This window comes from Topomyia yanbarensis, chromosome 2 (genome assembly GCF_030247195.1).
Source record: "Topomyia yanbarensis strain Yona2022 chromosome 2, ASM3024719v1, whole genome shotgun sequence".
Classification (NCBI taxonomy): Eukaryota; Metazoa; Arthropoda; class Insecta; order Diptera; family Culicidae; genus Topomyia; species Topomyia yanbarensis.
Genome location: NC_080671.1, coordinates 332,604,239 through 332,631,871, shown reverse-complemented (window position 1 = coordinate 332,631,871; position 27,633 = coordinate 332,604,239). Strand labels below are relative to the sequence as shown.

The window sequence follows — 27,633 nt, the reverse complement described above, 5'->3', positions numbered from 1 at the left end:
ACAACAGAAGCGAAGTGCGGCTTTGCAATTATTGCAGAGCCGTATCGTGTTCCTCCCGGTAACGGTAACTTGGTGGTGGATAGTGCATGGATGGCTGCAATACAAGTAATGAGCGGTTTCCTTGTCCAAGAGGTGGTGGATAACACACACGAAGGCTTCGTGATCGCCAGGATTAACGACGTATTCGTCTGTAGCTGCTATGCTCCCCCGAGATGGACACCAGGGAAATACAATCGGATGCTGGACGCACTAACCGACTCGTTAGTCGGACGAACGCCGGTTGTTATAGGAGGAGACTTTAACGCTTGGGCCGTGGAGGGGGGTAGCAGGCTGACCAATATTAGAGGTTACAGCTTGTTGGAAGTCTTGGCGAAGCTGGATGTGAGACTGTGCAACGAAGGTTCCGCTACCACATTCCGTAAAGACGGTCTAGAATCCATCATCGACATAACATTCTGCAGCCCTTCGTTGATGGATAACATGGATTGGAGAGTTAGTGAGCAGTACACACATAGTGACCACCAAGCGATCCACTACACCATTGGTTGACGAAATTGTACGGTTACATTGAGAGTGAGGACAGTTACATTGAGAGAGAGGACAGAGAGTGAGCGGAAGTGGAAAATAAAGGACTTCGACAAGGACCGTTTTGTAGAAGCAGTTCGTGCTGACAGCGTCATTACAATTCAGAGTACCGATTTGCTGTCGGAAACAGTAGCGAGAGCATGTGATGTAACAATGCCGAGGAAACAGGAGTCTAGGAACTACCGGCGTTCGGCGTACTGGTGGAGTGATAGGCTCAGCATCCTCAGGGCTGCTTGCCTAAAAGCCAGAAGACGCGTTCAGAGAGCAAGATCTGTGGCAGTCAGAGAAGAGTATAAGGTAACTTTCCGTGTGGCCAGGGCCGCTTTTAAACACGAGATAGCAAAGCAAGTCCATCTGCTACAAGTAGCTGTGCAGAGAAGTGTACATCAACCCCTGGGGAAATGCTTACCGTGTCGTTATGGACAGGATCAAGGGTCCAATGACGCCAGTCGAAATGTGCGCCGACAAGCTGCACATTATTGTGGAGGGTCTTTTCCCGAAGCACGACCCAACCGCATGGCCGCCTACACCGTACGTTGATGCAGATGGTGGAAATGCTGGCGACAATCGAGTTTCCAACGAAGAGTTCCTTATTGTGGCAAAAGGGCGGAAAGTGAAGAAAGCTCCCGGAGCGGGTGGTATCCCAAACGTGGCACTGAAGACTGCGATCCTGGTGTTTCCGGACAGGTTCAGGATAGTTCTACAGAAATGCCTGGACAATGGCTATTTCCCGGATAGATGGAAGATCCAGAAGCTGCCAAAACCAGTGAAACCACCAGGAGATCCAGCATCGTATCGGCCCGTGTGCCTGCTGGATACTCCTGGAAAGGGTCATCTTCAACAGGCTGACGGCCTAAGCTGAAAGTGAGAACGGACTATCGCAGAGGCAGTTCGGGCTCCGGAAAGGGATATTGACGGTGGCGCCATTTGCACAGTCATCGTGAGCGCGAAGAAAGCGTTGAAGCAAAAGAGAAGGGCTAATCGCTACTACGCCGTGGTAACGATAGACGTGAAGAACGCGTTCAACAGTGCTAGCTGGGGAGCCATCGCCGTAGCGCTGCATAGAATGCGGGTTCCGGACTATCTGCGCAAAGTTCTGAAAGGTTACTTTCAGAACCGAGTACTGGTCTACGCAACGAACACGGGGCAGATGTCGATTAGGGTAACGACGAGAGCGCCTCAGGGCTCCATACTCGGCCCAACGCTCTGGAATATTATGTACAACGGAGTGTTAACACTGGAACTGCCCAGGGGAGTTGAGATCGTCGGCTTTGCAGATGAAGTTGTCCTGACGATAACCGGCGAGACCCTTGAGGAGGTTGACGGCTGAGACAATAGACATCGTGGAAACCTGGATGGCTGACGTCAAGTTGCAGCTGACTCACCACAAGACAAATGTAGTGCTTGTCAGCAACTGAAAAAAACTCCAGCGTGTCGAGATCAGCGTCAGGGGACAATCTATTCCATCAATGCGTGCGCTGAAGCACCTGGGTGTGATGGTCGACGATCGGTTAAATTACAACAGCCATGTCGACTATGTATGTGAGAAGACTGCGAGGACAACTAACGCATTGGCAAGGATCATGCCGAATCACGGAAGAGCAAGAGGCAGCACGAGACGTTTTCTAGCTGGTCGTGTCGCGAGTGCGTACAGAACGATATCGTCGGTATGCGTAATTGCCGGGATGATTCCCATCTGCATCACTCCGATTAAGGACGTAGAATGCTACCAGCGGAGAAATTCACGTAATGCAAGTCCGAGCGGACTCGTTGGCTAAGTGGCAGCAAAAGTGTGACAACGCTGAGAAAAGAAGGTGGACCCACCGGCTCATCCCAAATGTATCTGCTTGGGTACATAAGAAACAGGAAGAGGTGAACTTTCATTTGACGCAGTTTTTGTCCGGGCACGAATGCTTCCGGAAGCACCTGCATCGGTTTGGACATGCTTTGTCACCCTTTTGCCCGGAGTTTGTGGACGTGCTAGAAACACCGGAACACGTGGTATTTGAAAGGTTAGGTTCGAAGAAGTTCGTAGGAGTATGGCTGGTGTGACATTGGACAATATCGTCTAAGAAATGTGCCACGACGAGTATATATGGGACGCTGTCAATAGAGTGGTTACGAGTATACTCTCCGAGCTGCAGAGAAAGTGGCGCAGGGACCAACAAAGTAACGCCATTGGCTAGAACGCCGTCGGGAAACCACAAATCGGGTTTTGGGAGAAATTCCACCGCCGGGGAGCTCTCCGACGGTATAGACTAGGTACATTGCCGGGGACCAGTTGAGTAGTACGACATAGCACCGGGCTTGGGTCGTCGGAGCGCCAGTGCACCGGACCTCAGGCTTCACCGGAATCGCAGGATCGACCTCGACACCCTACCGGGTAGCTTGTGAGTAGGCTAGATCCACCGCGGGGGTTTAGACCGAGTAGAACGTGTCGAGTAGCTTGCAGTGGGCCGTTGTGGCGCCAGTGAACCGGAAGCTACGCTCCACTCGGAATCGCTGGACGGACCTCAGCACCTACTGGCTGGCCCGTTGAGTAGGCTACGTCCACCGCCTGGGACTAGGCCGAGTAGACGGAACGGGCAGCTAAATGGCTCACAGAAAGGTACATCGGTATCGGGAGCAATCTACCGCCTGGGAATTCACGATAGGGTAGATTCGCCGCCATGGACTACCCGACAGAATCGTGACAAAAACGGGAGGTAATTGGCTCACAAAACAAACACCGGTATCGAGAGATCGATCTCGACGAACTGAGTCGAATAGTATATGACACTCGGTCCTGCAGGCCTCGGTTAGAAAGTCGGTTTTTGGAGCAATTGCATAACCTTTCTATATGAGAAATGCAAAAATCGTTTTTAATTCCATAATGCTTACTTTTGAATTTCACGTCAGATGGAAACGTTAGATAGCGCTTGTATGTCTTCAGCAAATTTGTCTAAAACCGCCAAGCTAGCGCATTTGTGCCTATTAAATAAACGAACTGAATAAAAAAAATAATAAACCTAAGAATTTAAAAAATAATGATAAACCTAAAACCAATCTTTTAGTTCCGAAAGTTCGAACCTTATACGAAATCCATACTCACTCTGGCGTGGTGAAAGTGGCGTACAGCACAGCTTCCTCCTGGGAGTATACCATTCCTTGTACCTCGTTGAAGTAGAACGGATAGTCCCCTGGTAACGAGCAGTTCAGTCTGGCCTTCACGAACGATGTCCAGTTATCTTTCAAAATCTGTGTACCACCGGGATCGTTTTTACAAATCCGGGCGATTCGTGAGTAAACAATTTTCCCGCAGTTGATATACTCGACTGCAGCCTCGCGAAACACGAAATACACAAACTCGCCCTTTTCGAAGCTGCCCACAAACTGCGGATCGTTCAGCCACTTCGAATTGTACTGATTGGTGCGTAACATTCGGCTGGTCTCCTCTGTCACATCCGCTCGTATAATGGCAGGATCCGATCCGGAAAAATCCGTCGTAGTGCCGACAAATAGCTTCCCGTTGTCGGACATATGCACTGTGTTGTTGGCGAACGGACTGAACGGGCATTTGGCCACTCCATTGTCGAACCGCGTAGCCGTAAGGTTTTCCATCTGCCTCCACGAACAGTATGGACTGAAGGCGTACGTTCCGCAGGCATACACTCGATTGCCGAAGCTCTCCAGCACCATGATGTGGTTACGGCAGGCTTCTTCGCTCTGACCCTTGTCCAGGCAGGTGTTGCGCATTGCTTGGGTCACCTCCCACGGCATCCGCTCCCGTACGTCCAGATGCAGCGAGAGTCGATACAGGTTGTCCCTGGAAATAGCAGAACGAAAGAAAAGGTGTCACTTTAGTCAAACTGAACTCGGTCGGATGGAGCTGAGAACGCAATAAAATTTTGCGGTTTGTAGAACTGGCGAAGTCAAACCGGTTGACAGTGATGCGGTCGTTACACCGCAGTCGATATTGCTTGATTTTATTTCCACCTTATTCCGATTGAATATTGAAGTTGAAAAGTGTGGTCTCGGTTTCTCGGAAGAACGTAACGCAATAAAGCTTTTCGCAAAACCGCACATTACCACCAACCCCCTTTACCCATCAGGCGTAAGTTGTGGATGTTCGGCACTGCAAGTTTTGCGTCCCATTCATTGTGGTTTTCAAGACAAGCGGAGCGTTGCAAGCAATGCATACAGTCGCGCATTTTATTGGCTGCAATTAATAAAGACGTCTGAGATTTTAGATTCGATCTTGATCTACGATCCGCAATGGGTTGGTATCTAGCCGAATGTAGGTAGGAAGGTTTGAGTTAGCTTCAGGTACAGATCCAAACTGAGGCGCTGTATAGATAAGCACCACGTGAAACTGCAAATTGGGGCCATACAGTATTCGTTTTATTGCTTTCGGAGTGCGAATACCCGTGCGACAAATTGAAAGTGAAAAGTGTATTTTGTTGCGATCAATGACATAGTGGAAGGATTTAACGTTCCTTCCAAATCAAACAAATTTATGCGATCAGCTTTCGATTTTGTTAATGGAATCTTGATCTCTTATGAAATATAAGTTCTGAGTATTCACTTTCGAACTCGGATTTGAATTTTAAACTAAAAATGATACTGTAGAATTTGACGAATTACTGAACTTAGGAAACGATTTTCTTTTGTAAATGGCCTGAATTGTCAGAAACTTATAACAATCTAAGAACTGTTCTTGGCTAAAATTCCTAGCACAATAATTCTTTGATGTAAATTATGATAGTCTAGGTTCATGCTGGTCCAAGAGATAGGAGGTGAGGAAATGTAACTTTCGAACGGTTTTCTCAGACATCATTGTATCCCAGCTTTACTTGGCATTCCTATTATTTTTTTACGATTCATTGCAACTGCAAGCGTCTTATTTGATAAATAAATTTGATGTTTAAAGTTCCATTAAAAAAGGTTAATCATATTTGTTTCACTCAATCAGCTTGACAGTGACAGTGCAAATGTTTATTTAATAATCTTTAAAATACCTGTAAAAACCTGTTTAAATCCACTTTAGTGGGGTAATTTTGCCTTTCTCATTTATTAATATTAGGCTTCCACAATTTGCTACATCAATTATAAATATTTTATTGATATTACACTGGTGACATTAGTGGATCGTAGCACTAACCGCATGTGAGCCATAGTTTTTTCTTATTATTTTTCCACAATTCGTCATACTGTGATGCGATCAACGAAATAGTGTGACATTCTGACTAATAAGACGGATAAGGGTTCGTCTATCATGGCCGTAAAAAGTGGTATGCTGGCGCCCTTGGCGGAGACTCAGTTTTGTGCTTCTTTGATTTTCAATTCGACTTCCTAACAATAATTTAGTATGCACATGAAGATGCCATACTTATACTGACTAATACAACAGAAGTTGCATAACATTCCACTGACACAAACTGGATGAGCAGGACTTTCACTCCGATAGGCCAAGTTTATTCGTGATTTAGGAGGACCAGTAAAAGCATCGTTACTATGTAGCTTGCTCGATAATCACATTCGAAGTTGAGCTGATTTGACAAGGCAGTTTTAATTGAAAACCATTGCGAATACTTATTATTTCTTCACCCAATAGACATGGAGGGCGCCATACACCGATGGAGAATTGAGCAGAATAAATACATCAGTCGGAGAGATTTTAAATTCCATTTAATTTCGAAGTATCGATTACATTTATAAATAAAATGCGAAATCTAATTCTCAGACGATCTTTCGAAAGCTACGCAGAAACTCGCAACCTTATTTATTTATTTCTTATTTTCGGTATACACCGTACAGTAAGGTGACCCGTATTATGCGGAACAGTCCCGCATTTCGAGGTCTTGTCCCGCATGGTAAAACTAGAGTCTGTATACAATATAGAGTCCCGTACAGAGGAATGCGCATCACTGCGTGGAATACAGACTATTTATTGTTTTCTGGCAACCGGAATATTTACTGTAACTTTGAGTGACTTTGATCAAATTACAACATAAATTCATGCTGAATGAAAAATTAAGCAACTTTATCGTGGCAAACGGAACATCCCAGCGAAAACCATTTCAAACATTATTTCATCTGATTAATTGAATGCTATTTAATCAATGAATAACGTGTTAGAATTTATTCAAAGAATTGAAGCCAAAGCAGGACTCGGATGAACTTGACAATCGAATAGAACAGTAACGAAACCATCCCAAGTAACAATTGAGGTTTTATGGTAGTTTTATAGCTACTCATAAAACTTAGATTGCACTTGTAGCATGCTATAAAACTTTAATTGTTACTTGGGATGTCACTGTGACAGAACAGTAATAACCTTTTACAGTGAAGTCCAATGTTATACCAAAACAAGACTTCTACAGTAACGCATTTAACATTTATTGCTAACTTACTGTGTCATTGTTTGTTGGAAAATTAATTAAAATTAATTAATTACTTGAACTTTTAGTGTAAATTTATAGCAAGAACAACGCTTGAATAACTTCCAACTGCTCTTCAATTTAAAGATAACTTGAAGTTGCTTTCTTTATCACAGTTCATGTCTGAAATTCCTTCATCATTTTATAAGTCGGACGATATAAAATGGTTAATGAACTTAACCAAAGGCATCCGCAAATCAAACAAATCAAGTCAGATCAAAAAGAGTATAATGAACAGATGGAAGAAAAAGTAAACCAGGTGGATAACACCAAATATAGTCTGGGTCTAAAATGTCTTCCTTTTTTGAGGTGGATTTTGTGGAATTAAAGTAAATTCGTTAAACAGATTTTTGACGATAGCGTTCGATAAAGCACTATTTAGACTCTCGGTGAAAATGAACGTGAACATGTGTTGAATACCTTCCATTGTTCACGGTGGACGACGTCGTGAATAGTTTCATTAGTGAACAACGATTTCACGCTCAACTGGCAGTTTACAGTTTGTCAGAATGCAATCTGGTATTCGAAGGCGAACGTTCACCGTAAACAACGATGACATTTATATTCACCACTCCGCATCAATTCCGTCCATCACTGCGTTTACACTCCCTGTGAACAAGTGAAATATCCACTGCGTACGTATTTCACCGTAGTATTTTCAAAATGATCGGGGAATATGAATATTATTGCATTGATTCAATTATATTGAATAATTGTACATGGATTCGCTAAGTATATTAATGTACTATCGTTTAGTTCCAGTTTCACCAATTTCTATGCACTAATATGTGAGATATTGGAAAAACGATTTGGTGCGCATCGAGTTCACGTTCATTTTCACCGAGGGTGTACATAGGCCTAAACTCAAAACGTAATCTAGTGTACCATATTGCAGGATACATTTTTAAGAGTGTTCCGAAAAGCTGAACTGTTTGTGAGGCACGCTTTACACCATGTATTAGTACGACCCCATTTTTAAAACAATTTACAAAATATACTATACTTAAAGATTTTAGTGGAGAAGCACTATTGTATGTAACAGAAGTTGTTTATTTGCTTTTTTATCGCACTGTAGAGAATATTTCGAGACAACGTACCGGTCCGTTACTTGTAATGAAAACGTTTCATCAAAGCTGGCAACACTCATGAAATCACTCACCATAAATATCTTTGAAGACGAATGTCATAATATTCACAATAGGATAATTGAGCGTTTTGTAACGCTCCGTTTGTGAATTTATCATACAAAAAAGGAAAAATAAGCCTCAGAGTCGTTCAGTGGCACTGTAGAGGTTCGGAGAATCAATTAAAAGATGCATTCATCATGTTCTTGTTAACTTGCTGATTTTTGTAAGCAATATAAGAAATGAGAAAAGGTAAATATATAAACATATATTTATTCACTCCTTATATTGTAATATTTTTCCTGCCAATAACAATACTCCCCTTGCGACCACGCATGAGGGCATAGATAAAGAAGTATGCACGATAGGTAGCCGGTGACATGTTCGATTGGTAGATTTGGCTTCATTCTGTGCGAGCCTTTACATAAGTAAACAACGCCTTTGGGTAAAACGTCCCGGAAAGTGTCCCGCATTTGCAAAAATTCTGATTTGTAGGGGAACATGGGGGAGACTTGATCAAGCGCAAGATTCTATTATTGGCTAAGACTAGGGGCAGATCACTTGTGATGCATTTTGAAAAATCAGCGAAATTAAATGGATTTCTTTCCATCAAAATAGAAATTCAAAATGTATTTTGCGTTGCGTGCAATGTATTTTGCGTTGCGTGTAAGACGTCAAAACCCTACAAAAAACCAGCCGTATATTCAACACAACGTCGAACAAAGTGGATCAGCGTAGGACGATTGTTAAACAAACTTTTTTTAGAGGGAGTGCAAAGTTGATGCAAAAATGGAAATTAAATGCATTTTTTCTAATTTGATGCAAATTTGTTATACATTCCTAGAGTGACCTGCCCCTGGGCTATGACGTGTTCCATTCTGTCAATATTTTTTTCAAAAATATTTTTATACTTGTTTCGATCCCATGATGTAATTTTGAAAGTTTGAAATGAAAAATCCTTTCATTATAGAAAATATTCCGCAATTATTAAATTTGCATTAAATGATTTAATTTTTTATCAAACTATGTATGGGTATATCTACTCGACTACTAATTACTATTAAAGTACTCATATATCATCTTATTTTTTATAAAGTAGTGAAACGATTTTACATAAATCGGATCATTGGAATAGTACTTACTAAAATTTGCACGACATTGAACGCAATAACTAATCTTTGGGAGACTTGACCAAGATTTTATGGGGAGACTTCACTAAGTGGCAATAAGCTGAAGAAAGATACAAAATTTCTTATATTTACTATGCTTTGGTATCAACTGTTAATGTTAATCACACCACAAAAAATCCCACCTCAAACATCAGTCTATATATTTTAGTATTAGTAAACAAAGTTAGCAGTAATATGTATGATTTTGTAACGTCGAAATTTATTAAATGCTAACCTTCTAAATTTTTTACTGCTACCAAAGAATCTCGATAATATGGAAAAACATAATTACAGTATGTTCTATGTCATTACTTTTTGTTATTTTTCAAAATTCTCTTGGTCAAGTCTCCCCGCAGTTGACCAAAAAAAAAATGTTCACAGAAAAACTTTTTTAGTCTTTGACAAATTAAATTAAAAATTCTGCAAAAAATCATGAATACACACAATAATTTTGCACATTTTATTTCAACGATTTTTGAGGGATTGAAGACTTTTTAAGAGATTTGTTCAGGTATAGCTGATAATAGGTCAAGTCTCCCCATGCTCCGCTATTCAAAAATACCCATATTGTACATTTATATTGTTCAAAACACATAAAAATTAATGCCTAATTTTCAAATTAAGTGGGGAATGTGCAAATAGAGTCAATTTATTCTGATTATCACGGTACCCTTTTCGACTTCTAATATGACCCAGTTCATGAATCCTTACGAAAAAATGTTCATTGTTATATAAGTTTTGTAAATAATTTGGGAAACCTACATCGTTAAGAGGTTTCTTGAGCACATCCCGCATCCGTCCTGAAAACAACTGGGCACTTTACCGTACAGACACATTTTAAAACTGTATATTTCTTATTATTAACTTATATCTATGCTTGGAAACATTAAAATACACTGAAGAAGATTCGTTAAATCTGCGCCAACATCTTTCCAGTGGATTATTTTGTCCATATGAAGTACGGTGTCTAGGGATCCACAACAGAGTGGGGTTACGAAGAACAAAAAAAAAACTCTTTGCAGGAAGATTCGGCGAGTCGCCAGAGTCTGCAGACCGAGTAGCATACATCTATCGGCATAAGGAGGTAACACAACTAGATCATCCCATGGAAGTTTCCTGAGGGCGAATCGCACAAAACATCTTTGTATACGTTCTAGTCGGTCAATTTGAACGGCATGGTATGGTGCCCACACTTGCACAGCATACTCCAGAACACTTCTGATCAGGGCACAGTAAAGTGCTTTTAGTGCGTAGAAATCATCGAAGTGTGCCGTATTCCTCTTTAAGAAGCCCAGCTTTCCGAAAACCTTAGCAGTTGTCGCGGTGATTTGGTCGGAAAAGCTTCATTTCCTATCAAAGAGCACTCCCAAGTCACGGATCGAGTCGACGCTTTCAATTGTTTTTCCTTTTAGGCAGTATTCATGACGTCCTGGAGTAAGCAAGCGTCCGAAACTGATTACTTTGCATTTATTAACGTTGACTTCCATTCCGTTAAGCGTACACCATTCTTGAATAGTACAGATATCTTCTTGAAGCACTATGGCGTCAAGTGCAGAAGCGATAGGTCGGAAGATTTTGAGATCGTCCGCTTATAGCAATTTCCCAGACTTGATCCTAACTAGTCTAATTTGGGTACTAGTTTAGATGCATCGTCTAACTAGACACCCAGATGGTGCTAGTTAATGACGAGATGAATTCGGAACATAAAAAAGCAAAACTTAACTTAGAAGTGTAAGCTATCAGGTTAGAAGTTGTTGATCGTTTCGTGACAAACCCGTGACGACACTCCGAGACAATGTGGGCTGCAGCTGCATACGCGACGTTGTAGACCAGCTTTTCGAGAACTTTGGAGAGACAGTTTAATAATGAGATACCTCTGTAATTTTCGACGTTGTAAATATTTCCAGCCTTATGGATGGGAACGATTGCAGCTTCTTTCCAGGGGATAGGAAAAATGCCTTCAGCAAGAGAGCGATTGAATATGACGCACACTGGAAGAGACAGCACGTGGGCGCAGCTTTTTATAAATTGGGGCGAGAGATGATCGGGGCCAGGCCCTTTCGACGAATCAACAGCAGTCAGTGCGGCGAATTCAACCTGCTTTTATCATAGAAAAAATCGCCCTTCACAAATAACTATAACTATTTCCGATGGTTGAAAACTTGTTAAAACATCTAAAACCCGATTTTCAAACACGGGCGTTTGTAGTGAGCGTTTAAAAATCAATGAGTAATAAAACGTTCACTTTGTTACCGGAGTATTATTCTGTTTGCAAGATCGCGAGCGTAGGTGTGCGTGGATGATCGCGAAGGTCTCGAGTGTTTGTAGGTTAACGTGTTTGTCGCGTGTGCTAATGTGCACAAATTCGATTTTATAACTTCGCTGCAGTCATTTTTTAGTTTTTGGATGTTTTGATATATTCCGGATTTTGATATACTGGTGCTGAAAATTGAAAAAGTGGTTCCCATTTAGAAGTCTGTTCGTGAAAATAACGTGATCGTGGATTCGGCTGCAAGCCTGTACTCTAAACATGAAACGATCACGACATCAGAACTTATCAATGACATGGAAACGCAGCAGTGTCTTTCGAAGAAATTGCAAATTCTCGATGTCCGCCATATTCCCGCTCGGGCTCTTCAAGTCGGTCGCTTTTCCAAGACACAGTGGCGTAGTAAGAAAATTTTTCGGGGGGGGGGGATATGATTTTTTTTGTATATATATGAAAAAATATTCAAAAACATTCTGGGCAGGAAAAAAATGTTCAAAAACCAACAACTCAGGGAACGGGTTTGGGTAGTCAAGGTAGGAAAGCTAGCTGTTGGTATAGAATAAATGCTCTTCCCCTACGAGGACAATCTGGGCGGCAAACTTAAGACTGTCTAATTTACTGAGCCCTTCAGTTCCCTTGTGCAATTCAGTACCACTTCCTCGATGAGCTTCCGACTGGTTCGCGAACTACTCGGTCTAGTCCCCGACGATAGATCTAGCCTACACCGACGAAAAGTTCCCCGGCGAGAGAAGTTCGAGTCAACCAGTCAGGTGCTGCGGTCAGTTCGGCGATTCCGGTAGAGTAGGGCATCCGGTTTGCTGGAGCCCTAGCGCGACTTGTGGTGTATCGTCGCGGTCTACGCGGTCTCGTGCCCGGCGTTGAATCTGACTGTAAGCTGACGGAGAGGTCCCAGACGAAAGAAGTTCTCCCGATACCGATTCTTATTTGGTTTCAGTACCACAACTTCTTGAGCCCTTTGACTACGTAACCGGTGCCATTTAGCACCGCAACTTCTTTAAGCCATTTAGTTCTCTTCTTGGGCTATTTAGCACTACTTCCTTGATGGTCCATTCAGTCCTCGACTTGTTCGCGAACAACTCGGTCTAGTCCCCGACGATAGACCTGACCTACTCCGAAAGAGAATTCCCCGCGAGAGAAGTTCTCCCGAGATCGAGCTAATCAGCTAGGTGCCGAGGTCAGTTCGGCGATTCTGGTGAAGCAGGGTATCCGATGCACTGGTGCGCCGATAACCCGCGACTAGTGGTGTCTCATCGCTGTTCGATGTCTATTCCGCTGTAAGACGGTCATGATCTACATTAGCGATTCTCAACCTTTTTCGTACCACGGACACCTTAGATATCACACTGGGTTGCTGCGGACCCTCACAGATAAACATCAATTTTGTATGCTATCAATATGTTAGTTTCAATTTGTTAGGAAACAAGATTTGAAATTTCAATATGCACTCGGAAAATATATTTTTCTTCGCGGACTCCCAACAATGACTTCGCGGCCCCCTAGGGGCCCGCGGACCCCAGGTTGAGAATCACTGATCTACATCATATCTCTGTTTACTGCGTTCCACGTCTCTACGTGGCTTGCCATTCTGTAGGCTACATTATCCGGGTTGATGTCCGGTCCTCTCGTTTTAAGTAGCTCCCTGCACGTCACTTCAAACCTCGGACATTCAAAGACTCTCCTCGGGCATTCAAGGACTTCACACCTCGGACATTCAAAGACGCTCACAGAAACGAGGCTTGCTACTCCGTGAATTGACAGTTGTCGATGACGTCAGAGAAATCGTTAAGATAAACAAATGGATTTCTCGAATGATGTTAATTGACAATATTTGAGCTCTTATGGTGAAAAAAAAATATGTAACGGATTCATGACGTAAATTACGCCATAATTACTCTAGACACGGTGGATAATCAGTGTATCTTTGTGATTATTAGCGAAAATCAGGAATTTGGCTGCATGCCATATCTCATCGTAATTTCCTGTTACCAGAAAAGGTTTTGAACGTCGGCATAGTTTCCTTGTGATCTATCAGGTGCCGATCATTCGTTAGCAGCAAACAATAAATGAATGTCATCTAATTGTTTTCATCGACGAAGGTCATCTCTCCGTGCTTTCTATTGACCCACGTCGACAGGTTTGGATGAGCCGGTAGGTCCACTTTCCTTTCTCCGTATTATCCAATTCCTGCTGCTACGTCACCATCGAATCGATTCTCATCATCTTCCTCACGTTTCTGACGTTTCATTGATTGTAGCACTTGATATCCTCCGCCAGGGTAATGCAGATGGGGATCATCTCGGCGTCAAGACATACTGCTTCCGCCTCGTACCACCAGCAGTCGAAGCGTCCTGTTCAGCTTTTCGCGGTTTCACTTGGTTTTCAGCGCCGCACCCCAAGCAGGAGCCCCATATCGCATTATCGATGACGAAACAATAGATAATGACCCGACATTTCGCATGTGTAATCAACGTGGTTGTTTAAGGTCAATCAGTCGTCGATTATCACTCCCAATTGCTTCAGTGCACGCTTCGATGCATTCACATGCCCTTCGATGGTGATCTGTATCCGCTGAACTGCTTTGCAGTTGCTGTCCAACAACAAATTCGTCTTGTAGTGAGATATTTGCAGCTTGACCCGTTCATGCAGCTCTCGATCGCATCTATTGTCTCCGTCACCGACACCTCCATTTCTTCAAGTGTCTCACCGTTATTGACACATCGTCCACGAAACCAACGATTTTCACTTTCCTGGGCAGCTGCAGTGATAAGACCCCATCGTACATCCCGTTCCAAAGAGTTGGACAGAGAATGGAGCCCTGAGGAACACCCGCTGCGACTCGCATTGCATTCTGCTTTTTGTTCGTCTGCTACAGCAGTTTTCTACTCTGGAAGTAGTTCTTCAAGATCTGGCTCATTCTTCTGTGCAGCGCTGCGGTCTATACGAGGCTGGATGGCCCGGTGACTTCCTTGACTTTGGCAGCAACATCTGCTTCTGTACCTTCCTCAATTCGGGGAAATTGCCATCATCTAAAGACTTCAGCGGTAGCATCTTGAACATGTTCGGATATGTCAGGATCACAGCTTTCAGCGCCACGGTTGGTATTCCATCCGAACCAGGAGTTTTCTTTGATTTTAGTAACGTCAAAGCTTCATTGAACTCGTCGTTAGTCGCTTGCCACTCAGTTGTGTTACCTCCTTCTTCTTCGTCGTACGGTGTCCTTGACCAGGTAGTTGAAGCGTGCTTCGATTATCTTTAGCTTACCTGGGCATATTTCAGGTGGTATCGACGGGCCCTCATCTTCGTCATGACGACTCAGTACACGTCCCCCTGGGGATTGGCGTCTATTTCTCAGCACAGATACTTATGGCAATTGGCTTGCTTAGCTTGATCTCCCGTTTTAAAGAGTTCCTACCTTTTCGAAACGTCGTTTGCGCTCCTCTCTCACTCTCCGATCTTGAGCTCTGAGCCCGCCTTCTGGCTCTTTTTTACAATGGAGAATACATTTACGTACTAGCCCAGTACACGTGCTATTAGTAGATGCCAAGCTGCCACACGGGGTGTACTGGGGGTGTGTCGGGCTCTAATGGTGACGCAGCCATTAACACCGACTAAACTCCATAAAGCTCCGCTAGTGTTCCCCTCAGGGACTACCTCTTGGTATTACTTCTGGGGGGATGGCTGTACTTGATGTACTCATTCACACTCGCTCACGCGTTCATATGTCCTGTATGAGGCTTACTGTTGTGCTCACCTTTTTCGTTCCTTGCGAGGATGACTTGTATGCTCGCCTTTTTCATTCCTTGCTAGGCTTAGTTTTGTGCTCGCCCCTAACATACCATGTGAGGCTGACTTGGATGCTCACCCTATCACCTGGTTCACTCTCAATCGTACCACTCTATTACACCCCTGTCGCTCCTCCTGACATCCCATGTGGGACATTTTTCTTAGGCCCCACTTCTGACATACCAAGTGAGGCTTACTTGGGTGCTCACCGTTTTCATACCTTGTGAGTCTAACTTTTGTGCTCACCCTTAACATACCGTGTGAGACTGACTTGGATGCTCACCCTTTCGCTCCTCTGCCACGCCACGAGGCATCGATAACTAAGTCCCAATATACTTCACTACGACCCTCCCATCTTGGCATGAGGTAGTCCACATATACGTCTATACACTGGCTCTTCTGCCTTGTTTCGGGGTGGCTGGGTTTACCCCTTACGCGGTTGCCAGTCGCTGCGCCAAACCTGCCTCAGCATGAACAGACCATTCACTCAATTTTCTGCGCTCGGCCTTTTTCACTCCAACTAACCAATCACTAGTTAGTCGTGTCCGTCGTCTGTTGCTTGGTGCGCCAGATTTCCTGTAGCCTACAGGCAATCTGGGTGGTTGCAGTCGAGACTGCGTTCCACTTCTCCACCGTTTGACACATCCGCTGAATAAGGGTATCAGGGGTTGTGTCCCAACCACAGACGACAAGCATTGCTCTTCTTTCGACGTCGAAACGAGGACATACGAACAGTATGTGCTCGGCAGTTTTGTCGACATTTGGGCAGTCAGGGCAGACGGGGACCTCCGCGTGCCTGAACCTGTGGAGGTACTGTCGGAAGCAGCCATGGCCTGACAGGAATTGTGTCAGAGGGAAGTGAACTTCACCATGAGATCTACCCACCCAGCTCGATATGTTAGGTATCAGCCAGTGGGTCCACCTACCTTTCGAACAGTTATCCCCCTCACGCTGCCATCTGGCGACCGAAGCCACCCTGGCGCGCTCGCGGGCTCCCCTATTTCCACGTAGCTCAAAGCACTCCTCATCTTCCCGGATGACCAGCCCGACTGGCATCATGCTCGCTATCACGCAGGGTGCATCGTGTGATACCGTGCGGTAAGCAGATATCACTCTGAGGCACATCACGCGCTAGGTGCTCTCCGGTTTCTGTTGGTAACTGGTTACCCTCAGTGCTCTTGACCATGATAGGCCGCCATACCTGAGGATAGATACGGCAACGCCTGCCAGTAGCCTGCGTCTACTGGCGCACACCTTTCAGCTGTTGGACATCATCCTCGATAGTGCCGCAATAGCAGTCGACGCTCTCTTGCATGTATAGTCGACGTGGTTTCCGAAGGTCAGCTTGTCGTCTATAATGACTCCGAGAGACTTCAGACTCCGCTGTGAGGTGATCACGACTTCTCCCACATGGATAACTGCATGTTGTGCCGACTTGCGGTTGTTGACGATAACTACCTCCGTCTTATGCTGAGCGAGCTCCAGGCCTCTCGAGCTCATCCATTCCTCCACCGTGTTGATCGGGTGTTCTGCGGTTAGTTCTACCTCAGGAATTGACTCCCCACATACCTCCAAGGTTACGTCGTCGGCAAAGCCGACGATCTTGACCTCAGGAGGGAACTTCAGTCTCAGAACCCCGTCATACATGAGGTTCCATAATACCGGACCTAGGATCGAGCCCTGCGGGACTCTGGCGGTAATAGGAACTCTTTTCTGACCGGTATCGGTCTCGTATAGCAGTACTCGGTTCTGGAAATAACTTTCCAGGATCCGGTACAGACCCACCGGTAGGCTAAGCCGGTGTAACGAGAGCGCGATGGCATCCCAGCTTGCGCTGTTGAATGCGTTCTTCACGTCAAGTGTCACTAACGCACAGTATCGAATGCCTCGCCTTTTTCGTTGGATCGCTATCTCGGCAGTTTTTATCACTGAGTTGATAGCGTCCACCGTGGACTTATCATTTCGAAAACTAAACTGGTTGCTTGACAGGCCGTCCGTACCTTCTGAGTACGGGGTTAGCCTGTTGAGGATGATCCTCTAATGCAATTTGCCAGTCGTGTCGATCAGACAGATTAGTCTGTACACCGATGGGTCGCCTGGCGGCTTCCCAGGCTTCGGCAACAGCACCAATTTCTGCCCTTTCCATCTATCGGAAAAGCGGCACTCGTCAAGGCATCTCTGCATAGCTAGCCTGAACGTGTTCGCTATGATCGCTGCCTTGAGAGCACTGTTAGGAACTCCATCCGGCCCTGGAGCTTTGTTCATTGCTAGGGAATTAGCCACTGCGAGTAGTTCTTCATTCGTCACCGGAGCCACCATTTCGGCCGCGCCCACACTGTCTCGTCTTGCAAGTGGCCAGGGGCTTGTGACTCGAGACAGGAAGAGTACTTCGATAATCGTCGCCAACCGGTCCGGAGACCGTTCTGGGGGAGCCCCCTTTGGTCTTGGCCATCACGATTCTGTAGGTGTCACCCCACGGATTCGCGTTGGCACTTTCACACAGGTTGTCGAAACACGCTCTCTTGCTGCTTTTAAAGGCCTTGTTAAGGGCCAATTTCGCAGCTCGAAACACTTCACGGCGGTTCTCCCTTGCATCCTCGGTGCATCCTACGTCTAGCTCTGAGGCAGGCTGATCGTAGAGCTGCAATCTCGGCACTCCACCTGTATACTGGGCGTCTGCCGTTTCTTGGCAGGATTTTTCCTCGGTATAGTGGCGTCGTATGTGCGTGATAGGACGGCTACCAGCGCATCCCCGCTTAGACTGTCGGTGTTGGCCTCCAGTCCCAGGGCCGCGGTGAAAGCTTCGATGTCGAAGTGATTGGACTTCCACCCGCGTACCTGACAGGGATCTCCCGCCCTCGGATTTTGCACACCATAGTTGATCTTAAAGCGAATTGCTAAATGATCGCTATGGGTGTAGCCCTCGTCTTCCCTCCATTCCATGCCTGGAACCAGACCCAGGCTGGCAAACGTTACGTCAATCCATGCCTCCATCCCGTTCAGGTAGACATGCATCTAGCATATAACAAATGTACACTAGCACCAAAAACTAAAATTATTACTACACAAACAATAACAGGCTTTTACTTTTACATTTTTTTAATGGTAATGATCAAGTTTGGGCTGGTGCAATGTATGAAAAAAAAAACAAAAAAAAAACACAAAAAAGGTCCTTAAGTCCTCTCGATCTCCTCGATGCACCACTAGCGAGGCGTAATGAAATAACAATCTTAAAGCAATTGTCTGTCAGAGTTTCTTTAAAATTGATGCACGAAATATGTTTGCTGATGTTTGCAATACCGAGAAACCCATCAACCTAGGGGAGGAAAACACTAATCAAGATTTGTTACCTCGAAAAAGTATCTGGCTTATCTTTAGAATACACCTACATATAACAACCAACATTCAATGCAACCCTATTACGACGATAAATCTACCAGAGATCACCATGAAAGTGAACGAATCCTCATTTTTTATCCCTCACGATAAACAAAACAGTGTAGGAGATAAATCGCCGTATCTGGCGGTCAATTTCGTTCGAGCTGGTATGAAGTTGTAGGTATCAATGCCCGCCCTCTCAATCTCTATCTCTGCCAGTCTATTCGGCGCCGCTGCCGGTGTAAGACTTTGGGATTATTGTAAGAACACTTTATTAACGTCCATTGTCCAGTTGTTGAACCGTAAATTAGCGATCTTTTTACGTGTCTTTTAATTCACAACAAGTCGTACATTTGTCGTTTCTACGCCGTAACACAAACGAACAGGAATAAGATAAATAAACAAACGAGCGGAATGGAGACGCTTGGTGGTGGTCTAGCTCGTAGGTGGGCTAATTGAATATAGGCATATACATACAACCATGTGGAGAAACGAGGTGTGACGGGGTTCTATCGAGGCGTTTTAGTTTTAACGAGCTCTAGGCCGAACTGGATATGAACTGGAACAGGGCTTCGGGGGCGTATGAGACTGGCCATAGAAGAGCGGATTATTTGTTTGCAGGTTGCTGTCAATTATTTTGCTCGACAATTCAGGCGCACCTTTTAGCTGCGAGGATTGTCATTTATTGGACATAAAAGAATATTTAAGTTAATGCATGATTGATTGGCGGTGGAGTTGTTCAAAGAGCCATTATTGGTTATGGTCCAAAAACCACAAGCATCTCTATTCGTCTTTCAAGCCGCAGTCCAAGTCCCTAAAAACCTTTATTACATGATATTTGTACACATTTATGTTGGCTAACAATGTTTAGTCCGGGGGTGGGCGTGGCGTAGTTGGTAAATCGATTGCCTTGTACGCAGCGCACCTGGGTTCGAGTCCCGACCCCGCACATAGGGTTCGAAATTTTTCACAAGAGATTTTTCTAACCCGAAGAGGCGAATGACCTTAAGGTTAAAACCTCTATAATCGAAATAAAAAAAAAAAAAAATGTTTAGTCGGTGTCTTCCTGAGATTGTTGAGAGACTTTTTGCACCATAGCAATATGTACGTGCTAAATGCTGCTTGTAATAAGTAGGCTAGTACTGCTCGCAGGACAAAAGTGGTGTACGTACCCTTTGAATGCCCCTCTAACTACATATTTTGCAAATACCATACATTGAATATAAGCATTTTTTCAACATTTAGATTAGATAGCAAATAGTTTCGTAAGAATATCCGGGAGACGCCATCATGAATCTCCAATAACTGTTCGTAATGTAAAGCAAAAAAAAAAAAACAGTTATTACAAAGAAAATAAAAGCAAAACATATGAATTCGCAAACTTTCTCTTATTACTCATAAAATATTTCCTAACAAATATATTAATAAATCAAACGCCCAGGGCCAAATTTCGACAGCATGTGCAAAAATATTTGCCGCTTTGAACTCCATAATGAAAAACAAATTTCACTTTTCCCACATCCCGCTTTGCAGAGCGTCTTCGCCGACAAAACAGCACACACACACAAAAACACACAGGACGATCCGCTTCTCATTAATGCAAAAATTAGATTCACTTTCCAGTGGACCGCTTCGGGTAGGTCGTACCACAAGGGAACCAAGCGGTGGTCGACGTAAGGAGGAAGTAGTAGGTTTCAACATTGCAAAATGGTTATGTGCCGCCAAAGTCACGCTTTCGGGACCGAAGAGATGATACGCCCAGAAACCGCTCGGAGGCCCGAAGGAAAACAAACATAAATCACCATTGCTTCAACTGGGTCCACCGGTTCGGCCTCCGACTCTAGTCTGCGGTGAAACGATCTGGAATTCCGTCTAGCGTGGGCTCTGTTTCGTTGTACGTTGGCGCTGGTGCAGACAGCTGCATATTGCCCCTGCAGGGAGCTTTCGAAGACTGCGCCCCGTTCTAAACATTAATCGGTCCATATTGTACCACTGCACTGCTCCGCTTACCTTCACCGGATCGACAGCCATGTTTCATAAGTACTGACAGATTATTGACATAATCAAATCGTTTAGTAACGATATTGCGCCATCTACACAGTCATTAGACAATTATGTCGGACCGAGTGACGACTGTCTGACAGCGAAAACAAATTGCCGGTTATTAAACATATACACTAATGATCACGCGTTTCCCTTGGGGTAATTATACGCGAATCTCCGCAATGGTCAAAGTATCTCGCTTGTACCGGTATTCAAATCTCCCACGGACCGTTGGCAGTGGTGGGCGACGTTGCAAATATTAGATGGCAGTGGCACGCGTGTCGGCGAACCCGATTCAATAAAGTACCAATTTTAGCTGTATCATCTTCCAGACTATCGGGGCAGCAATCCTGCAAAATACACCACACCATCGAACCGCCCACGCTTCACAGCTTGCTGACGACCAGCTCGTGACTTTAGCTGGACAGACGTGATTTTTGGCGCCGAAATATGTAATTTTTGCTTCCCACTTGGTTGTTGGCGATTTTTTTTGCTCCATCTGTTGTTTTGGTGGTTAAGGTAAAAAGGTTCAAAATGTGTTACCTTCGTTGAAAAATCGAGTGTGTGAGTAGAATCAAATGTGAATGTCCATTTTTCGGCAAAAAAATTATTGGTTTTGATTCCAGGGAACCATAGCCATTTTATGAATGACTTTTTGATTGGTTGCTCTTTTGTGCTGTATTGCAGTGTTATAAAATATTAACATTGCGGAAGAGCATTTTAAACTACCCCATTCCATGTTTGGGTGCGGAGGATTCGATCAGCGATAAGAGTGTAGGTTGAATTCCTAGGTATTTATAGTGTGCGGGGCACTCCTACCGAATGACCGTGAACTAGCCCGGGTAGTCAACGATTTCGCCGAATCGGGTGATGTGTGCGCATTTTCGATTATGTTGTTTTTCATTTATTATGACGGTTTAATTTGCATAATAATGAAGCTGTGGCACCCCGGGTCTAAACTAGATATCGGTTGCCTTAGTCAGTTAACTGCATATATTTTTGATTCATGGACGTTTGGGATTCGTGCAAACATTTCTGATTCGTTGAATGAATCATGAAGTTATGAAGTTAGCTATAAAAATAAGATGAAAATGGTCATAGTCAATATTACTACTAACCATACATTATTATCAACAACGGTTGCTGCATTATTAAGGGCCTTAATTGTTTCCAAAATTTAAAAACATATTTATTTATTTACTTTACTGGACCGGAATTCTAACTACATGGTCAGCCCTCTGCAAGATGCGGCGCATTATTGGTCTTTCGATGTCAGCATGTTACTTAGTGGGTACTTAGTTCATCCGTCTGTGCCCGTTTCTATTCCTCATTGTACCGTGAGTTGTTCTAAACGAATCCTCATCTACATTAACAATACAGTACCCGGTCAGGACGAAACATGTAAATAAACAACCATCTTGCTTCCAATTAGAATGAATTGGGGTACTTTCTATCATGTATAAGTTTTGATTTTTCATAGTACTTTGAGGCTAAAAATAGCGTTTAAAAATTAATAATGATAGTTTAAAAAAAGCTCATAGCTAAGTGAAGTGATTTGTAGACGAGTTTTGAATAATTGGATGATATTAAATGAACTGATGCAAGGAAATCCAAAAAATCTTCATTAATAAAGTAGAGCAATAATCAATGCATAATAAAATTGAACACACGTGCTCTGTAGTATCTAAATTCGAATAAAAATCAATGAGATTTTGGCACCATATCACATGTTTGGTCGATTTATTATCCTAATCCTTTCCATAGTTTTGAATTTCAGAACACGTAATGTTCGAGTTATTGGCAGGTGCTACGAAATAAAAAAGCCGGACATGGATATTAGCGACAAAACTATTGACATTTCTTTATTTTCAGAAACCTTTTCTAATGTTTTTTAAATTATCCCCTTATATCCCCTGCGAATTATACATGTATTAACAGGCCATATATTACTAAAAAAAACATTAGTTTAGCTGCTACTATCTGCCACTCTGCAAACTGTAGCTTCTTAAAGCTAGAAAAAAAAACAAAGAGAGAGAGAGAGAGAGAGAGAGAGAGAGAGAGAGCGTTGGAATGTTCAGCAAAAATGAGTTTCTAAAGAATCTACAACTTTTCAAAACATTGCAAAGTTATGGCAAAAAGCACAACAAAATTTCACAGCTACAGCTGAGTATTACCAGTTTGCAGCTTACCAATATTTTTTTCATATTCTCAAAAAAATTTAAGTGTTTCAGTTTATTCAGTTCTCATTCAGTTTTCATTCAGTTTTCATTCAGTTTTCATTCAGTTTTCATTCAGTTTTTACTCAGTTTTCATTCAGTTCTCATTCAGTTCTCATTCAGTTCTCATTCAGTTCTGATTCAGCTCTCATTCAGTTCTCATTCAGTTCTCATTCAGTTCATTCAGTTCTCATTCAGTTCTCATTCAGTTCTCATTCAGTTCTCATTCAGTTCTTATTCAGTTTTCATTCAGTTCTCATTCAGTTCCCATTCAGTTCTCATTCAGTTCTCATTCAGTTCTCATTCAGTTCTCATTCAGTTCTCATTCAGTCCATATTCAGTTCTCCTTCAGTTCTCCTTCAGTTCTCATTCAGTTCTCATTCAGTTCTCATTCAGTTCTCATTCAGTTCTCATTCAGTTCTCATTCAGTTCTCATTCAGTTCTCATTCAGTTCTCATTCAGTTCTCATTCAGTTCTCATTCAGCTCTCATTCAGGTCTCATTCAGTTCTCAGTCAGTTCATTCATTTAATTCATTTCATTCAGTTCATTCAGTTCATCCAGTTTCATCTCACTGATAGGTGCATTAAACAGTTATCAATAAACATATTGGCTTAAAAGCCAACTGTAAAAATTCTCTTTGAACGGAAATTACGGACAAACCGTTACTCGCCAATCACAGATCTTGATAGTATACAAAGAGAAAAGTTTTCTCTTCCGTTAACTGCTATGATCTATGTTTAGCCAGTAACGGTTTGTGCGGAATTTTCTTTCATAGAGAATTTTGACAGTTGGCTTTTTAGCCGTAATCATATGTTTGTCGAGAGTTGTTTTCTCAGAAACTAACCAAAAGTATTTATTATTCGATCCCGACCCGAACCCGAGAGCATGAAAATTTAAAAACCCGAACCCGACCCAAGCCCGAAATTATAAAATTTGAAAAACCCGAGCCCGAATATTTTAAAACTTAAAAACCCGAGAATGAAAATTTTGTAAGACCCGAACCCGACCCGACCCGAGAATTTTAAAATTTGAAAACCCGAACCCGACCCGAACCCGAAAGTTTAAAATTTGAGAAGCCCGATCCGAATCCAAATTGCTAATAAGGAGAATCAGTCAAAGATCTCGATGATTTTTAATTCTAGGCACCTGAGCTGGACCCTAGGCTCATCTAAGAATAGTAGAATCACTCGAATCTGAAATAGCACCATACACATTGAGTTATATCCGCATATGGCAAAACAAATCACTGCCGAGTAGAATCTGCATTTATATTTACTATTATTAAACGTCGAATTTGTAATGTTCTGAGAAACTTATAAATCGTCGATATCTTAACCGGAAATTAAATTAAATAGGCGGCTAACTCATGGGGAAACAGAAAGCTTAATGGTCACAGTTTCCAACAACCTTGCCCGTCGTACTTAACCAAAATTTCTATTTTTTTTTTATCAAAAAACAATCCTGCAAGCCAGTTTTGTATAATTTATTACATGTATTAAATTAAGCTATGGCAATTGGCAATTCGTATTCGATAGTTTACATGGTGTCACCCACGTTACCGGTTGGAAGGGTCAAACCTGTATCGAAGGGTATCAATCAAGATTTTCTGACGGTTTCTTGATGTCCCATCATTAGCGTTAGGACGATCTATGATTGGGTATCTGAGTTAATTTATGCTTCAGATTATACGGTAAGCGCGGCCTAAACTATCCGCTTTAAAAAAATAATGTGCCCTTTTTATATTTGAGCCGCCATGATGACACCAAAGTACCACCAAATTTGTGAGTTCAAGTCCTTATTTTTCCGTTACAGTTTATTTAAATTGTAAACAATCTTTATCATAAACCAATTTGATTATTAAACTTACATTAAAGCAGGCACAACCTATTTGTTTCATTCGACCAACTTAACAGTGCTCGCTTAAAGTTTGTTTGGGGTACAAATGTACCCCACAAAACCGTTTGCGTTAGCGTTTTGTCATGTGTACATAATTCAAAAAAAATATTATATCTTTTTTTAAAAGCAAAATATAGATACATAGTAAGCGAGAAAATTGTATAACTATAGCAAATTAACTAGAAAATGCGCTTGGATCGGTATCGTAATTTTTGCTTTTGCGGATGAAACAGGCCAAACACATTCGTGAATCTGATTTGTATATAGTATGTATTTGAATTTGTATATACTTACTTTATATACACGTACAATGCACCGGCTCTACCGGTTCCTGCGACACCTTCCTGTTTCATCTCCGTTACTGCATATTTCAGTCTGTACGAAAATTATTAATTCGAAGACAATATATATCAAATGTCCAAATATTGCTGTATTTTTGACGTTTGTATTGGCGTTTGGTTTTCAAAAAAGCATCGGAATAAATATACTTTTTGACCGGTTTTTGAAAAAAAAACCTGTTTTAATCCACCTAGCGGTGCAATTGTGCCTTTCTCATTTCTCTAAACTATGGCACGGAGGCTTTTTATGTTCAACATAATTGTGGAAATGTCCATTACATTCTTAGTACACTTTGCACTTATACACAATGGCGTGCCAGCCACGAACTTGATGAGCTACGTGTCGACGGTGAAACACTTGAAACAAAAAAATATCATACTCCATTAGCCTAATCAGCATTAGATCAATGTTATCTGCTTGCTAACTCATTTTGTCATACGGGGGTGGGTATGTGAGGAGGGCGAAAGTCCCATGAACGAACGACTCCCCAGCTTAAATTGGTATGCTTTGTGATATAGTGGTGGTTTAAAGATGATGGGGTTGAAAGGGAGGGGTATGAGGGCTGGATGGGGTGGTGGTCTGAGGGGTGATTTAAGGAGATTTTTAAAGGAGGGGAGTGAACAGTAGAGGGGGGGGGGGGTGTAACCCCTCTCCGTAAACCATCAACAACGCCCCTGTTAAAATCCAGAAACCTTATGCGAGTCGAAAAAAAATTTGGCCGGGATTAGGTTGACGTTTTTCAGAGTGATTGCATAACCTTTCTATATGAGAAAGGCAAAAATGTGCCAAAATCCAAAAAAGTGAATAGTCGTCAAATTTTTTTTCGAGTTTGCATCAAATCTCGACGTTTCATGCACCTTGAACACATTTAGCATCAAAAATAAAAATTCTATTTTTAATTTTTCCTATAGTTTATATGAGAAATTTCTGTGTGGCCGCACTCTGAAACCCGTAATTCCGGAACCAGAATTCCGATCGATCCAAATTTCAATAGCAGCCGATGGGAAGGTTGCACCTTTCATTTGAGACTAAGTTTGGGCAAATCGGTCCAGCCATCTCTGAGAAAAATGAGTGACATTATTTGACACATATGCACATACATACACATACACATACACACACATACACACATACATACACACATACACACACACATACAGACTTTTTCCGATCTCGACGAACTGAGTCGGATGGGATATGACACTCGGCCCTCCGGGCCGGGATTAGGTTGACGTATTTCAGAGTGATTGCATAACCTTTGTATATGAAAAGGCAAAAATGGTTCAAAAGGAAATTTAATAAGCTTTACAACGTCGTATAAATGGTCAAAATCGATCTGAAACTACCGGAGTTATAGCAATATGAAGAAAAAAGGGAATTTTGACGTATTTTAAAGACATGTTCTATACAAAATGAAATATTACACAATTAAATTAAAGTCAAAACACGTATATTTTTAAACACGTTACTTTACAAATGATTTTGGAATAAAACTATCCAAAATAATTATAAATTTAACAAAAATTAGACATATTAGAGCGATTTTAGTTCTGGGGTACGAATGTATCCCACAAAGCCGTTTACGAAGAGAAAAAGTCGCCGCGGCCTAAGTATCGGTTTTAAAGTACCTGTTGAAATTTATATTCCATTATAGAAAGTTGAACCGATATTTTCCGATAAATTCAATTACTAATTATCATGAAAAATAAATCGCAGGGAGATTTTAGATGTGAAACACGTATTGTTGAATGCTCTTTCATGAATGTTTGTTTAAAAAATTAAATAATTCAGACAGTTTGCGAATCTGAAGAGACGGAATTTTATGCAAGACTGAAAAAATATAATATTTGAGCACCAGAAAATACGACGAATTCTATCGATTCAGAGGTGCCACCATTTTGGTACGGTTATTTGTATCATCCATTCGTATCACAAAGTATAATTCACTACTACAAAAAGACTGCGTTTTGTGTATAGACGCAAACAGTGTCATGAAATGGTTGGGTTGTTTTGTTCAAAACCCGACAATTTGTAATTTGAACAACCCGAACCCGACACGAGCCCGAAAGTTCAAAATTTCAAAAACCCGGACCCGACCCGAACCCGAGAATTTCAAATTTGAAAACCCGGAACCCGACCCGAACCCGAGAAGCTTAAATTTACAGAACACGAACCCTATCCGAAACTCGTCGGGTTCGAGTCGGGTTCGGGTTTCGGATCCAAAAACCCGAACCCGACCATCTCTAGTGCATACTTGGGAGAAAGAAATTGCGAAATCACTTGAACTCTGACAATTGTCAGAGAACACAAAAACATTTCTGCACGCGTCGGTATACACTAAAGATTACGGCCGTAACTAACAGATGTCAATAGCGCATGACAACTGTATT

The 27,633-nt window shown here is 42.6% G+C and overlaps 1 protein-coding gene across 1 annotated transcript in view; it reads right to left on the bottom strand.

Moving 5' to 3' along the window:
* The window catches only part of LOC131683941 (semaphorin-5A), a 717,090-nt gene that overhangs the window by 17,139 nt on the left and 672,318 nt on the right, over positions 1 to 27,633 (bottom strand). Inside the window, exon 5 of the mRNA XM_058966353.1 lies at positions 3,677 to 4,390. Within this exon, the coding sequence (XP_058822336.1) occupies positions 3,677 to 4,390 (714 nt within the window). The remainder of the gene's footprint in view (positions 1 to 3,676; positions 4,391 to 27,633) is intronic.